Source organism: Ovis aries, chromosome 18 (genome assembly GCF_016772045.2).
Source record: "Ovis aries strain OAR_USU_Benz2616 breed Rambouillet chromosome 18, ARS-UI_Ramb_v3.0, whole genome shotgun sequence".
In the NCBI taxonomy this organism is placed as follows: domain Eukaryota; kingdom Metazoa; phylum Chordata; class Mammalia; order Artiodactyla; family Bovidae; genus Ovis; species Ovis aries.
In genome coordinates this window covers 32,980,036-32,997,052 of record NC_056071.1, presented here as the reverse complement: position 1 = coordinate 32,997,052, position 17,017 = coordinate 32,980,036, and the positions used below count along the sequence as shown (strand labels likewise).

The window sequence follows — 17,017 nt, the reverse complement described above, 5'->3', positions numbered from 1 at the left end:
GTGAATTGAATCGCCAGTCTATGTCTGACGCAGGATGCAGCATGCTTGGGGCTGGTGCATGGGGATGACCCAGAAAGATGTTATGGGGAGGGAGGTGGGAGGGGGGTTCATGTTTGGGAATGCATGTAAGAATTAAAGATTTTAAAATTTAAAAATAAAAACTAAAAAAAAAAAAAAAAAAGAATGATGAACTTGTAGTGACTGCAGTGTTCAACTTTGAATGTTACAACCAGATTAAAGTTATCTGTCTATTCTAGTGGCTTATCTAACTCTCTATTTAGATTCTAATTATAAGAACTTTCAGTTGAAAGTAGTAGTTGAACTGCATGAAAAAAATTGATAGATTGAAACATTAGCCTAGTTAATTTATTCTCACGCTTACATGTATGGAGAGACTAAAGTTTTTATCCTGAGAACTGTCTTATCTAAGAGTAAAGTTGTTTAAGTAGAAGTAGAATTGCATATTTACTAGGTTGGTACAAACATAATTGTGGTTTCAGATTGTGAATTTTAAATCCTTAAAACTAGGCTCACATATATCTTTATTAATCAAAATAGGAACCATTACCGTCAACACATTCTTGCTGTAATAAATAAGTTTGCTTATACCTGTAGTGTAAAAATCCTTTCTTCAGGATTTGATGAACTCCTGGAAAGCATTTTTTTCCTCCTACTGGTTTGTGGAAGCATTTTCCCTGCAAAAAGTTGTCGAAATGCTTAAAAAGTGGTAGTCAGTTGCTGAGAGTTCAGGTGAATATGGCAGATAAGGCAAAACTTTGTAGCCCAATTCGTTCAACTTTTGAAGCATTGGTTTAAAAAACTAGGAATAAAACTATCATATGACCCAACAATCCCACTACTGGGCATATACCCTGAGAAAACCATGTTTGGAAAAGACATATGTACCCAGTGTCCATTGCAGCACTATTTCCTGTAGCTAGCACATGGAAGCAACCTAAATGTCCATTGACAGATGAATGGATAAAGCAGTTGTGGTGCATATATATGACGGAATATTACTCAACCATAAACGGGAACACATTTGAGTCCTTGCTAATGAGGTGAGTGAACCTAGAGCCTATTATACAGAGTGAAGTAAGTCAGAAAGAGAAAAACAGATATGGTGTATTAGTGCATATATATGGAATCTAGAAAGATGGTACTGATGGACCTGTTTGCAGGGCAGCAAAGGCAACGCAGACTTATGGACTCAGGGGGCCGTGGGTAGGAAGAAGAGGGTAGGACAAATGGAGAGGGTAGCATGCAAACGTAGACACTAACCTATGTAAAATAGTCAGCGGGAATTTGCTGTATGACTGAGAGCTCAAACTGAGGCTCTGTGACAACTTAGAGGGGTGGGATATGATGGGAGGTAGGAGGAGGCTCCAGAGGGAGGGGACATATGTATAGCTATGGCTGATCCATGTTGGTGTATGGCAGAAGCCAGCACAGTATTGTAATTATCAGTATCAACCGACAAACTTCAACAATGCAAAAACCATGGTTACTTTTGCACCATCCTGGTATAATAATCAGTAACCCTTACTTGAGTATACTTTTTATAAAGTTTATAAATTTACTTGAGTAAATTTTTACAAAGTAGCTAAATTTGACCTCATGTTATCTCATTGGTCTTATGACACCAAAAAAAAAAATTGATTTTTACTGCCTAACAAGTTGCATATTTTCTTGCTACTAAGTGATATTTTTTGATTTTGGAGTAGGATTACCATTTTTAGATTATCTCTAAGTTTAATGATTGTGTAATAATGTCTGACTTGTAACACTGAGTACTTAAATACTGTGAAGTTTAAGGGAAGCAATTTAACATTTCTCTAATTTGGCTTCAGTATGTATAGTGTTCCCCCGCTCCTAGGCAAGGAAATCAAGTTTCCCTCTCAGGACCTGAAGCCTGGAGGAAAAAAAGTTGAATACAGTGAAACTTGAATCATATTTATCCTTTAGAATATCACACTGGACAGTGTAGAGGGACAATGGAAGCAAGATGGAAGTGGTTCCATCTGGTGTTCTATCACACCACCAGATTACTTGTGTTGTCATAGCTGGTGCCACAGATGCTCTTTTAGGGGACATCCAAATTATTCAAACCAGGGATGATGGAGATGCAAACCAAGGTAGAGGTACGAGGATGGAGAAGATCTGGTGGAGCCCAGAAGTACTGAACTGGATCTGCAGAACTTGGGGATTGGTTAGTTGTCATGGAGACTTGGCGGTTTTGAGAAACAAGGCGGAATCTAAATTAACTCTTAGGGGAAATGCTCAGTTGCCAGCTAGACACATGGATTTAAAACCAGAAAGGCAGTGGGAGCTGGGTGATCAGTGTCATCTAGTTAAAGGTGAAAGTCAAGGTGCATTTGTGGAATTTCAAAAAGCGCCAGCGTACAGAAGTCCGATCTTAGAGAATAACCTTCTCTCTCTTATTTATCAGTTATTTGAGGTCACCTCATTAGATTTCCCATGCGCTAGGGGAGACCAGCTAATTCCACCACCACCATCCCATGCCCCACCCTGCAAAGTTTTCCTGGATGTATCCCATTTGCTGTTAACTTGGAGACTTCTTAAAACTTAGTATCAGCTGGTTTTGAGTGTATCTACCTCAGGGTTAAGTCACAGTAACTGGTTTGAGAGGGTGAAGTCTAAAACCAGGCATTTCTGGTTACTTGCTGGCAGTGGGCATATGATTGTCACAGAGACCAGATTACTTGTGTTGTCATAGCTAGTGCCAGAGATGACCAGAAGACTGCATGTGAAGTGTGGCGAGTGAATAAAGTTAGATGAGTCAGTTATCTAATAATCTTAAGCTAAATAGGAGGTACCTGTTTCACCAGAGGGGGCCTTTACCTCTCATGTGAGAAATATTTAAGCCCCATCAGCTATACCACCTTAGATACACCTGCAGAATAATGAAGGCACTGTCACACTGCGGTTTTAATGAGTCCCTACCACCCATCCTTGTCTCCTGAACACACAAGGCAAGTGCCAGTTCAAGTACCGGAAACCGAAAATGTTCATGTTGGAGAACGAGAACATCTTACCTCTCTACCCTTTAGCATATCGTCTGCCTCCTCTGTGAGGTCCTTGGATTTTATGACTCCTCCGGGAAAGGAGGATTTCCTGGCTCTTGGTAGTGGGTGGAGGATCATCTCAGTACAGCAATCGTGTACTGACAAAGTGGTTATGAGTTAGCTGGCTTGAAGGGAGAAGATACATGAAAAGGCTGGAGGGAGAAGAAAGCCAACTGCGATTAGTTTCTACAACTACCACTTAAGGCAGCCAGCCACTTTGACTTGCAAATCATATTGTAGGCTGGTTTCTTGGATGGGAAAGCTTTGTAATTATAGCCTATAGAAGCTGTGGACCAGGAAGAGAGAACTTTCATGGGTTGTAGGGGAGGAAAAATAATTTTACTCTTCTGCATTCTTAGCTGCTAGCTAAGCAAAAGTTGTTCAGTTGTGTCCGGCTCTTTGCAACCCATGGACTGTAACCTGAAGAACCCATGGGCTCTTCTGTCTGTGGAATTCTCCAGGCCAGAATACTGGAGTGGGTAGCCGTTCCCTTCTCCAGGGGAACTTCCTGACCCAGGGATCCAACCTAGGTCTCCCACATTGCAGGCAGATTTTTTATTCTTAGCTGAGACCCCTGTAATAAAAGATTACAAGAGAAAACCCATCAGAAGTTTATGAACATGTATACCTGGTATGTACCTGGGAGATACCCTAGAGAAATGAGTAATTCCTGAGACAGCTTAGAATGTAGGATTACACACCCTCTTGGTAGGGAAGAGAGAGGTGGTGTAGACCTCTTCAGTTCAGTTCAGTCGCTCAGTCATGTCTGACTCTTTGCGACCCCATGAACTGCAGCATGCCAGGCCTCCCTGTCCATCACCATCTCCCGGAGTTCACTCAGACTCATGTCCATCAAGTCAGTGATGCCATCCAGCCATCTCATCCTCTGTCGTCCCCTTCTCCTCCTTCCCCCAATCCCTCCCAGCATCAGAGTCTTTGCCAATGAGTCAACTCTTCGCATGAGGTGGCCAAAGTACTGGAGCTTCAGCTTCAGCATCATTCCTTCCAAAGAACACCCAGGACTGATCTCCTTTAGAATGGACTGGTTGGATCTCCTTGCAGTCCAAGGGACTCTCAAGAGTCTTCTCCAACATGAAAATGATTTTTAGAAAACGTGAAAGGCCCTTACAGGACTCGATGGGAGGTATGACAGTTGGTGACAAAGTATGTCTAAGTGTGTGTGGGCTTCTAGTTGCCTTTCCTGTGACAAGAGTCAGTCTTTCCTCGTGGATGAAACTCCTGGAGAGGGAATTTATGACAACTGAGTTCCTTTGGAGGATTTGTCTTTAGACAGATAAAGGGAATTCAGAGGAAGCCTCTCCCCACATTTGCTGTTCATTCTGGTGCTTTTAGCTCAAAACAATCAATAGACTAAAGCAGCATAGTTCTGGGTGGCATGGCCTGTCCCCCTTCAGGGTCATGTAGATTGGAGTGACACTGGTCAGAGGTGTACCACTGCTGTGTATTCATCTTGATTTTCTTACAAAGGGCTCCAGCCATGGGCAGGGCATTGATTTACCAGCAGGAAGACCTAAGATCTGAGAAATCTGCTTGACTGAAGGGAGAAAAGAAGTCCTCTGCATCCTCTTCCTGTCCTCATGAAAATACACTCTTCCATCCCCACGGTTCCTCCTTAGACTCAGTTTTTCACCTAATTAGGTGTCAGGGTGGCTGCTGGAGAACCAGTTAGAGAGCTGATTACAACTGCAGATCCCAAGATTGTGATTTGGTGGGGGTAAAGGAGGGGCCCAAGGGTCTGCATTTTTGAAAAGCTCTCCTTGCCAAGTTCAGATGTGCAGTCAGGTTTGGGAAACACTCATAGATTATTTCTATGAATCTACATTAGTGCTCCTTTTACTTTCTGATTCATTCTCTTCTAATCCACTGTCAATTTCCCTTTCCAGAGTAGCATCAAAAACATACGCAGGTGCTCACAGGCGTGTTCATGTCCTTGTCCTGAACAAAAATTTTAAACAGTTTCTAAATGGAAGGCTACATTTACTGAGTTTCTGCAAGAGTGTCTTCTGTTTTTCTTACTTAGAGAGTTAATTTAAAAATCCCATTTTAAGTATTCATTGCGATTCAGGCACCAGAATAAGTGATTTGCATGCATTGTTTCATCTAATTCTTTCAGCCCTTCCATGAATTAGGTGAAGATCTTCCCACATGAGTAAACTGAGAATCTGGAATTTTAAGAGGTTTACGCACATTATACGTCTTCAGTTTTGGAAATAAAATTTGAACCCAAACCTTGGGTTTGTTTGATTCCAAACCTTGTGCTCATTGAAGTTATTGGTTCTATTTTTCCTCTGGTTTTTTTTTTTTTCTCCCTTTTGTTCTTGGCCGCTGAATATCCATATGAAAAAGCAACACAAGGTCATTTCCATTTCCTACCAGTTTTTCAAAAGATGAGCAGGATTTCCTATGAGTTTGTTAACACGTGCGTATTGCTTTTCTTTCTTTTTTCTTTTGACAGATTTTGCATAATAAAATGATAGCTTTCTATTTCTTTTAACCACAATTTTAGAAAAGTGTGACTCTGAGTTGGAAAAGCAGAAGCCTTGCCACTGTTGGGAAGGCTCTGGTCAGAGAATGCCTGATGACTTTGGGAAGATGACTTTCTTCAATCTTCCTAGAAGTTTGAAGCCACTGTGCTACCATTGGCTTTCTTATTCCCACATCCCCAAGTGCTGAGAGGTGAGAGACCTTGGAGCTAGAAAAAAGCTAGTTTCTCTCCTTTTAAAAAAAAATGTCCCTGTAAATTGTAATATCCTGCCTAGCAAAGTCATAGGGTAAATCACAGTGGGAGAAATTCTGCTTGCTAACTTCTTGGAAATCATGGGATATCAGTTAGAGGTCAGCATATCAAGAGATTCTGTCATCATTTTGTACTCAGCTAGGATGAAGAACCTGCTGGCAATGATAAGATATGATCTGAGCACATCGACCTGGCCACAGATCTGTATTGAAGGATACATAGAAGGATTTTTTTGTTGTTGTTTAGTAATAAACACCAACACTTTTTATTGTTTATTCTTGGTGCCACTGAGGAAACCTACTTACAGAATTGAAAGCGGGAGAAATTTCTTTAACCAGGGGAATGTTCTTTTTCTTTTTTTTTTTTTTAAATATATTTCTTTCCTTCTATGAAGTTACAGGTGTGGATCAGTTATAGATGGACAGCTGTGTTGTAACATTTGTGAATCTTGCATTGGGAGGAATGTTCCATGTCTTCCATCATAAATCGCCTGAATTTAAGGGAAATCTTTAATATAATCAGTAGTCAACTCCTGGAGAACCAGGAGCCTGTCTTAATTATTTCTTACATCTCTAATACTGAGCATTGGGGCGGCATGTAATAGGTGTTTATTTACCGATTGCCTCATTTGTAAAATTCATCTAGAGTCATCTGTTTTCAACATCTTGCCACACATTCTTCTTCTCCCTCTCTCTTACTCCATATTTGTGTGTGTGTGTATCAATAGATACAGTTTTATAACATGAATATTTTGCTAAATCACTTGATATTAAGTCAAAGATATCATGACACTTCACCCCTAAATACTTTATAACATATCTCCTAAGAACAAGGACATCGCCAGCATAACCAAATGCTGTCATTTCATTCACAAAACTTAGCATTGCTACAATAACATTGCTTAGCACATTCAGCTGTTCCCCTGTGGCTCAGCAGTAAAGAATCCTCCTACAATGCAGGAGATATAGGTTTATCCCTGGGTTGGGAATGGAGAAGGAAATGACGACCCACTGGGCAGCTCTTTGAGCTGCCGTTGCTGTGTATAGCTATATTATTGATCTCTCTGCAGGATCTCCGAACACTGTACAGCCTGCATGACCTCTGCGTGTACACGCTGTACAAACCGTTGGCCTTCTCTGCACCTTTAGTTTTGTCATTTGTTGAACATATGTTGAATACTGATTAAGATATTGATGGTGGCATCCAGGATGACTGGAATGATGGCATAGAAAACATTGACTCATTTATTCAAGTTACAGTTGAGTTTTTGGATGATATGCAGTTAAAATTCAGATTGACCTTGAATCTAGTAGACACAAATAAGCATAATTAAGACCTTTAGGGAATACAGCTTTGGGAAACTAAATATAACATGGGGACTGCGTATGTGTAACTTTGAGGGATTGGGGAGAGAGGGGACCCATTGTGAGTCAGCAACATGCTGCTTTATTTTCTTAATTATTGGGCACACAGTGCCAGTTAACACCAGGAGCATAGCATGTGGGAACTGCTGGGTAACATTTTCAAAATACTTGGCATTGGTCAGATATTTTTTTAGAATTCTGTGTCCGCTTTAGCTTAAGGAAACTGGAGAATTTGTCGAGGGTCCAGAGCATGGCAGTGAGAGGCAGAGGAGTCCTGGAAAATAGGACCCATTGAAAGAGGCTAATAAATAAGGATTAATTGCTTAGCTTGATCCAAAGCAGCTGAACGGTGATTAAATTAATGGTCTTCTGTTGCATATATAGTTATTATGGGGAAGATGATATAATTATTTCCTTTATGAATAGAGTTAGGGAAATAGATTTATATTAGAGTTCAAGGAGATTTCGAAGTGCGCCTCTTGACTTTAAAGATTTCTCGACATTGGAAAGATTTCTCAACTGGAAATGGTGAAATCATGGTCCTTGTAGAATGGCAATGGGGTGGGTGCCACCTGCTAGGTAGAGTCAGGTACAGTTGGGGTGGAGACTGTCACACTTTCTTGATCCCATTTTGTGGTGTTCATCTCTTTGTGTTGAATTTGTCATTTTCAGCAAGTAAATCTGTATTCCTTTTTTGTTTGAATTTTTTTCAGTTATTATAAATGTGAAGGCCTTGCTTTTAATGATTGAAATATAATGCATTTCAAGCAAGTGAGAGGTTAAGCCACAAATTGAAAATTACCTCAACTGTAAATAAACTCGCTGCTCATTTTTTTTCATTGCAGTTGATTTATAGTGTTTTAGGTATACAATGAAATGACCTTTCACACACACACACACACACACACACACACACACACACACACACACACATATATATATACTTTTCAGATTCTTTTCCATTGTAGGTTATTATAATATATTGAATATTCCCTGTGTTATATAGTAGGTCCTTGTTGTTAATCTATTTTATATATAGTAGTGTGTTTCTGTACTTCCCAAATTTTCGATTTATACCTCACCACCCCTTCCCCTTTGGTAACCATATGTTTGTTTTCCATGTGCGTGACTCTGTATGTTTTATAAATAAGTTCACTTATACCATTTTTTATTTGGATTCCACATATAAGGGATATCATATGCTACTTGTCTTCCTCATTCTGACTTACTTCACGGAGTATGATAATCTCTAGCTCCATCTATGTTGCTGCAAATGGCATTATTTGATTTTTTATAGCTAGGTAGTATCCCACTGTGTTTCTATACCGTATCATCTTTATCCATTCATCTATTGACAGCCATTTATATTGCTAATAGAGTTTTTGTCTTTTTCTGGATATTTGCCTGGGAGTGGGGTGGTTGGATCATAATCTACTGCTCATTCTTGTGTGTCTCTTTACAATATTGCCAATTCCAACCTGCCTTTTCTTTTTCTTCTCTAGAAAACTCACTGCGTGCCCTGGTTACTTGGTTGACAATGAGTGTCAAATCTGCGATCAGCAAGGAAATTTTTGCACCTCTTGATGAAAGGATGTTGGGAGCTGTCCAGGTCAAGAGGAGGACAAAGAAAAAGATTCCTTTCTTGGCAACTGGAGGTCAAGGCGAATATTTAACTTACATCTGCCTGTCAGGTAATAAAAATGATATGAATATTATTAAAGATGTCTTCTGTTTTGCAGCAGTTAATTCTAGTATCCAGGAGGGTTACAGTTCACGGCTTGAAATGGCTGCCTTCCACTCTTTGCCTGTCTGTTGTCTTCCTTGATCCTTGGAGACTCATGGCATCTTGACTTTTGAGGTTGCCTTATATGCAGAGGTAATGAAGTGCAGTTTTAATGTGTTTTCCATTTCATTAAGAGCTCCTGCTTGTCCATACTTTCCCTTCACTAGGGCCTTGACATAAAGTGGGCTATCCTCTTGAGATTTTTGTTTTAGAACGCCTCCTTGTATTTGGATAATTATTACTACCAGCAGCCTGAGTTTCACGGACTTTTTAAAATTTTTTTCTCAACAGTTGCCAGTAATCAGTAATAGTTGGTCTCAAGATAAATATCGACACCGTATGGAATGTGAGAAAGTAGCTTCAGCTCATAAATCACAGCTTTGCCCGACAGCTGTTCCTTGTCAGGAAGAGGCATCTGTTCCATTAAGCTTAGAATTTTGTGTGATTATTTTTTTTTTTCCTCTTTCTGTTTGTGATTGTAGGAGATCTGTGGAACTTACTGTGGATTCATCCCAAGTTTTTTTGAGATAAAATTTGGATAAGTTTTCTATGGAGCTCTGGGTGATGCTAATCTGAGGACCTAGAACATTTGTAATGTTTCTGATATTTCTTGTAACTGGGCAGTGGAAAAATTAGTCTTGCCTTTATTCATCTTTTCTTTCCCCCCCTAAGTTTCTCCAGTTGTGGCTTGGGAATAAAACTTTATTTTTGGACCCATTTTTAGCTTCTTTTTTTTTTTTTTTTAAGAATTAAGCCTTTGCTCATTTCCTTATCAGAACTTATTTCAGGGTAGCGATAGCTTTTTTCCAGAAAGAAAATGTAAAGATAACAGTAGGACTGTGCCTTAGTGTAAAATGAAATGGAAACGGAGAGCTGTTTGGTAAGAATGCCTTCTCAGTGGTTAGAATGAGGATTGACCCTGAAATACTGGTCTTTCTTTAACCCCAGTAGTGATTAGGTTAATACAATTGGTGATGGGTTGGAAGATATTTGCATTCCTTTAATGTGCTGGGCAGTGCTTGCTACGCAATAGGGACTCAAGACTTCAGTAGCCTCTCCTAATACCTTCCTAGTATTTTGTAAGTGAGGTTCAGGTCTTAAAAGTATTTTCACATCTTTAAATTTCAGTTCTGGAGTTTTTGCTTGTACTGATAGTGAATAGAAGGCATTAAACTAAATTTTGTTTTGTTTTTGGGCTGAGCTGAACCTGGGATGAGCGTGGATGCACAGTGATTCTAATTTTCTTGAGCTCAATTCTCTCACCGTTCCCTTGAGATTTCTTGAAGACAGGTAGGTGCAGAAAAGGTGGATGAAAAAAGGGCATTTTTGTTTTTGGCCTCACCCAGGTGGCATGTGGGATCCTAGTTCCCTGACCACAGATTGTACCTGTGCCCCCTGCTTTGGAAGTATGGAGTCTTAACCGCTGGACCACGAGGGAAGTCTGAAGAGGATGGTTTTGTTTACCTTTAAGGCACATGCTATTGTCAGCCTATTGCTGATCATGAAGTTGGTAATGTTACCTGGGTCCTCTAACCTCCTCCTCTCAGTGAAAGACTTTGACCATTTGCCATAGGGAATAGTAACTGGGGACTTATTGGGTAACTGCGTTTCCTTTATAAATTACCAGGACCTTCAGGTTGAAAGTCTGAAACTATGAGACTTGCTTTTCTGTGACATTCTAATGTAGGAGAGTCTTGAGTTCTGAAAGTCTTCATCCTTTTCATGGATTTGAATTTTGAGAGGATTGGTTGACAAAGCAGATCTGACATTAAAGCAGCTGGTTTAATGGAAACTGGGGCAGGAGAAGACCAGGCAACTTTGACAACCACGGTTTTTTTGCAGTTTGAATTTTCTCATAATTGAGAAAGAAACAGCCACCTTTAGTTTCTATCTTATGCAAAGCATAGAGGCCTATCAATACATTTCTGATAAAACATTGTTTTAATTAACAAGTAATTATGCAAATTTTACTAAGGAATTTTTATATACTGAGCACTCATGGTGGGTTCAGTTAGGAGAAAAGCTCATGACACTTACGTTGTTCAGTGGGGAAGGAGCAGTAGTCGTTAATATTTTACTCACCAAAATAAACATAATTATTAACTGTGAAAAGGTTAAAGAGGAAAAATATAATGATTTGAAAGCATGTGTTAGGAGGATTTGGATTGTTTGAGAGAACCCAGAACTGCAGGAAAAGTAGGGCTCCTTGGTTCTGAAAATAGGTGGTGTGGGTGTGGGGGGCATTCCAGGCAGAGGGAAGGGCGGCTTCTTTGAAAGGTGAGCTGGATTCTGAGTTCCGCCTTATCTCCTGTTCAGTCCTGTTGAGTCTTTGTATCTCAGCTTACCTAGGAGACTGCAGTGGAAGCAGGGCCCTGGAATGACAGCTGTTCCTTCCTGCTATCAGAGCGAACCCCCTCTGCTTTCTGGGAGTCCAAGCCCTTCAGCCCTTGTGGTTTGGTTGATGAAAACCAGCTCTCCATGTTGAACAGGCAAAATTTGTCCAAATTAAGGCAATGTCTGCAAATAATTTTTAACCACATTTCATACTGCATAAAGAGTTATATTCTTTTTATAAAGAGAAGACTATCAAAGCTTTCAAAGCTTGCCAGTGTACGCATGTCAGCATGGCTGTTTTATATACTGAATGTCTTTTACTAATGCTTTTCTGTGTTTGAATTTTTTCTGTGTTTGGCCGTCTGAGTAGGAAAGGCCTGTGATCAGGAGACGACTTATTTTTCAGAGTGGGTTGTATCCTCTAGGGGAATCCAAAATGGTGCTGAATCAGGGGAAATAAACTCTTTCTTGAGTTATGTTATAATTGTGTAAGTTGGACGCAACTGAAGCGGCTTAGCATGCATGCACACAAGGAGAGAAATAACCTCTCCAGTTCATTCATGGAGCTTTGGGATAGAATTTGAGTGTTTCTCATTGGACTTCCTGGCTGACTTCTTGGATTGTATGCAGATACTTACTACTGAGATGCCTCTATGATTAACATTCTAAAATATTGGTTTCCACTTTTTCTTTTCAGTAACGGCTGAACTTTAAAAAACTGAGAATACCAAGTGTTAGCAAACATGTAGAGTAATTTGAGCTCTCATTTTTGCTAGTGGAAATGTAAAAATGATAGAACTGCTTTGGTAAACAATTTGACAGGTTGTTTATAAAGGTGAACTTGCATACGTATGACTCAACGAATCTATTCCTAGGCATTTACCCAAGGGAAATAAAAACATGTCCATATAAAGACATGTAGATAGAAGTTCATAACAGTTTTATTTATTATTTATAATAACCAAAAATCAGAACTCAGATGTCCACCTATATGTGAGTGAATAAGCAAATTATTTTATAACTATGCAGTGGAATACTAACTGGTGATAAAAATGAACCATCAATACATGTAACAACATAGAGGAATCTCAGAAACCTTGTATTGGGTGAAGAAGAAAAAACAGAAATGACCACATGCTATATGATTCTATTTATATTAAATTCTAGAATGGATACAACTTAAGCTATAGTGACAGGAAGCCCATTGGTGTTGCCAGGTGGTGGAACTGGTGACTGACTGCAAAGAAACATGAGGGGATTTCTTGCAGTGCTGTAAGTGTTCTATACGTTGTTGATTGTGGTGGTAGTTACTTGGGTGCATACATTTTTCACAACTCATCAAAATACATACTTAAAGTAGTTACATTTTATTATGTGTAAATATATCTTGAGATATATTTACTCTTGAGAGTCCCTTGGACTGCAAGGAGATCCAACCAGTCCATTCTGAAGGAGATCAGCCCTGGGATTTCTTTGGAGGGGAATGATGCTGAAGCTGAAACTCCAGTACTTTGGCCACCTCATGCGAAGAGTTGACTCATCGGAAAAGACTGATGCTGGGAGGGATTGGGGGCAGGAGGAGAAGGGGACCACAGAGGATGAGATGGCTGGATGGCATCACCGACTCGATGGACGTGCATTTGGGTGAACTCCAGGAGTTGGTGATGGACAGGGAGGCCTGGCGTGCTGAGATTCATGGGGTCGCAAAGAGTCAGACATGATGGAGTAACTGAACTGAAGTGAAATATATCCTGAAAAAATTGATTCTCAAAAATGTCTTACAGAGTCACTAGTGGGATGATCATAAGAATTATTTAACTGTCTTATCTCAGTCTGCGCCAGAAGAGGGGTAGCAACTACGCTCTCCTTTATAGTTACGAGAAGTTATTCTAGATGGTCTTTTGAGCCCTCGGACAGAGGCAGCTGTGAATCACTGCAAACCTGTGCTTCCATCTATCTGATCTGTGTCTCAGTGTGTTCCCAGTTCCTGTAGCACTGGGAACATTGCCAAGTATAAACACAATAGATGCTTAAATTGAAGCATTGATGGTTCATTTTATTGCTGGTTAGTATTCTACTGAATAGTTATAAAATAATTTTTTATTCACTTGCATATAAGCAGACATCTGAGTTCTGATATTTTGTTATTATAAATAATAAATAAAATTGTTCAGTTCAATTCAGTTGCTCAGTTTTGTCTGACTCTTTGTGACCCCATGAATCGCAGCACACCAGGCCTCCCTGTCCATCACCATCTCCCGGAGTTCACTCAGACTCACGTCCATCGAGTCCGTGATGCCATCCAGCCATCTTATTCTTGGTCGTCCCCTTCTCCTCCTGCCCCCAATCCCTCCCAGCATCAGAGTCTTTTCCAATAAGTCAACTCTTCACATGAAGTGGCCAAAGTACTGGAGCTTCAGCTTTAGCATCATTCCTTCCAAAGAAATCCCAGGGTTGATCTCCTTCAGAATGGACTGGTTGGATCTCCTTGCAGTCCAAGGGACTCTCAAGAGTCTTCTCCAACACCACAGTTCAAAAGCATCAATTCTTCAGCGCTCAGCCCCCTTCACAGTCCAACTCTCACATCCATACATGACCACAGGAAAAACCATAGCCTTGACTAGATGGACCTTAGTCAGCAAAGTAATGTCTCTGCTTTTGAATATGATATCTAGGTTGGTCATAACTTTTCTTCCAAGGAGTAAGTGTCTTTTAACTTCATTGCTGCAGTCACCATCTGCAGTTATTTTGGAGCCCCAAAAAATAAAGTCTGACACTGTTCCCACTGTTTCCCCATCTATTTGCCATGAAGTGATGGGACCGGATGCCATGATCTTCGTTTTCTGAATGTTCAGCTTTAAGCTAACTTTTTCACTCTTCTCTTTCACTTTCATCAAGAGGCTTTTTAGTTCCTCTTCACTTTCTGCCTTAAGGGTGGTGTCATCTGCATATCTGAGGTTATTGATATTTCTCCCAGCAATCTTGATTCCAGCTTGTGTTTCTTCCAGTCCAGCATTTCTCATGATGTACTCTGCATAGGAGTTAAATAAGCAGGGTGACAATATACAGCCTTGACGTACTCCTTTTCCTATTTGGAACCAGTCTGTTGTTCCATGTCCGGTTCTAACTGTTGCTCCTGACCTGCATATAGGTTTCTCAAGAGGCAGGTTAGGTGGTCTGATATTCCCATCTTTTCAGAATTTTCCACAGTTTATTGTGATCCACACAGTCAAAGGCTTTGGCATAGTCAATAAAGCAGAAATAGATGTTTTTCTGGAACTCTCTTGCTTTTCCCATGATCCAGCAGATGTAGGCAATTTGATCTCTGGTTCCTCTGCCTTTTCTAAAACCAGCTTGAACATCAGGGAGTTCACGGTTCATGTATTGCTGAAGCCTGGTTTGGAGAATTTTGAGCATTACTTTACTAGCATGTGAGATGAGTGCAATTGTGCGGCAGTTTGAGCATTCTTGTTATGAACCTCTATGTACATGTCTTTATGTGAACATATGTTTTTATTTCACTGTCTTGAGGAATTATTCTCTGGGTTGTCTTACTGGTATACTTGACATAAGTGTGCTTTTGGTACTCAGTCCTATCTAAAGAAAACATCTTAGTCTCTTTCTTCTTGGTTGGCCATTGTCAAAGCTCTAAATTTTGCTGGGATTCAATTCAGTTGACAAGTTCAAAACTTTAAGTGCATAGCTTGCTAAATACCTCATGACAATGTGGAGTTTATAACTTGGAACTGTGGGCTCATTCAAATTGTGAAGTAAGCTTTGCCTACAACTATTTCTATAGTCAGTTGCCCCCTCCATGATATTTGGGCCTACAAGGCTAAACTAGAAACTTGCTAAGAAGTTAATATCAATTTACTATTAGAGGCTAATTACCTACTGAACATTCCATAATTTCCATGTTTAAAATCGATTTTCCTGATCTGTTTTAATTCAGTATGCATAATGTATAATGTTACCCTTCATATCTCTAAATGGATAAACATGTTTCCTTGCCTGCTGCTCATTATCTCCATAGAAGGAGCATGAAGAAACTTTAAATTTTGTGATTAATACATTCTTCTACATATTGTGTTAAAACTGAGAATCTTAATCTTTTCAAAATGATTTTAGATTTGTAGAGAGCAAAATTTTCTTATTAAAAAGAGTCCTGAATGATCTTTGATGAAATTATTTATGTAAAATAGATCCCATGGAAGGTAATGATGTGTGTTAGCATTGGTCTTGGCAATAATATTCTTTATCTCCATGGCTACCAGTCCTAGGTGTTTCTTAGAGTAACCTCTAGAACTTTACAGATGCCCTGGTTCCACTTCAGTTCAGTTCAGTCACTCAGTCATGTCCAATTCTTTGCAACTGCATGAACTGCAGCATGCCAGGCCTCCCTGTCCATCACCAACTCCCTGAGTCCACCCAAATCCATGTCCGTTGAGTCGGTGATGCCATCCTACCATCTCATCCTCTGTCGTCCCCTTCTCCTCCTGCCTTTAATCTTTCCCAGCATGAGTGTCTTTTCCAATGAGTCAGCTCTTTGCATCAGGTGGCCAAAGTATTAGAGTTTCAGCTTTAGCATCAGTGCTTCCAATGAACACTCAGGACTAATCTCATTTAGGATGGATTGGTTGGATCTCCTTGCAGTCCAAGGGACTCTCAAGAGTGTTCTCCAACACCACAGTTCAAAAGCATCAGTTCTTCAGTGCTCAGCTTTCTTTATAGTCCAACTCTCACATCCATACATGACCACTGGAAAAACCATAGCCTTGACTAGATGGACCTTTGTAGACAAAGTAATGTCTCTGCTTTTTAATATCCTGTCTAGGTTGGTCATAACTTTCCTTCCAAGGAGTAAGCGTCTTTTAATTTCATGGCTGCAATCACCATCTGCAGTGATTTTTGGAGCCCCCCAAAATAAAGTCAGCCACTGCTTCCACTGTTTCCCCATCTATTTGCCATGAAGTGATGGGATTGGATGCCATGATCTTCGTTTTCTGAATGTTGAGCTTTAAGCCTACTTTTTCACTCTCCTCTTTCACTTTCATCAAGAGGCTAAGGTTCCACTTAGGCCCTACTAAATACAGCATGAGAGGTAGCAGGGAAACTTACCTGAAAGTATGCGTGAGATACTGAAGCCAAAAGTTGAGAAACTGCACTGTCTTGGGGAATTCTCTGGGTTGGCTTATTGGTATACCTGACATAATAGGATGTTTTTGGTACTCAGTTCTATCTAAAGAATACATATTGGTCTCTTTCTTCTTGGTTGGCCATCATCAAAGTTTGAATTTTGTTGGGATTCAATTCATTTCACAAGTTCAAAGCTTCCTTTGGGCTCTAAGGGTCTAGGGTTCTGAACCTTCTTGAAAATTTTAATAGCAAATTTCATTCCTATTTCATATATATCACATAGGGATAAATTCAATTTGTTAATAATCCAAATGGATATGCAAAACAATTATGAGAATTTGAGAACATTCTTTATAGTTTGCTATTGGAATTAATTTAACCAAAAGTAATTGTCAGAGACCTGGCATAAGAAAGAAATTCTTTTTATCTACTTTCTAAACTCAGACTAGATCTTGTCTCAAGATCTATAGATATTAGAGGAAAGAAAAGGAAAAATACAAGACAGGTGAACTTTGACCTTGATAGAAATGATTTATTCAGGAGTGGTGAGCTCACT

General features: G+C 39.8%; 1 protein-coding gene across 4 annotated transcripts in view; it reads left to right on the top strand.

Annotated features, from left to right (window-relative positions):
* Positions 1–17,017, top strand: part of STXBP6 (syntaxin binding protein 6) — a 269,178-nt gene that overhangs the window by 67,536 nt on the left and 184,625 nt on the right. For all 4 annotated transcript variants that reach the window (XM_042235279.2, XM_027957218.3, XM_060401441.1 and 1 more), the window contains one exon: positions 8,711–8,899. In XM_042235279.2, the coding sequence (XP_042091213.1) occupies positions 8,746–8,899 (154 nt within the window). In that variant the 5' untranslated portion in view covers positions 8,711–8,745. The remainder of the gene's footprint in view (positions 1–8,710; positions 8,900–17,017) is intronic.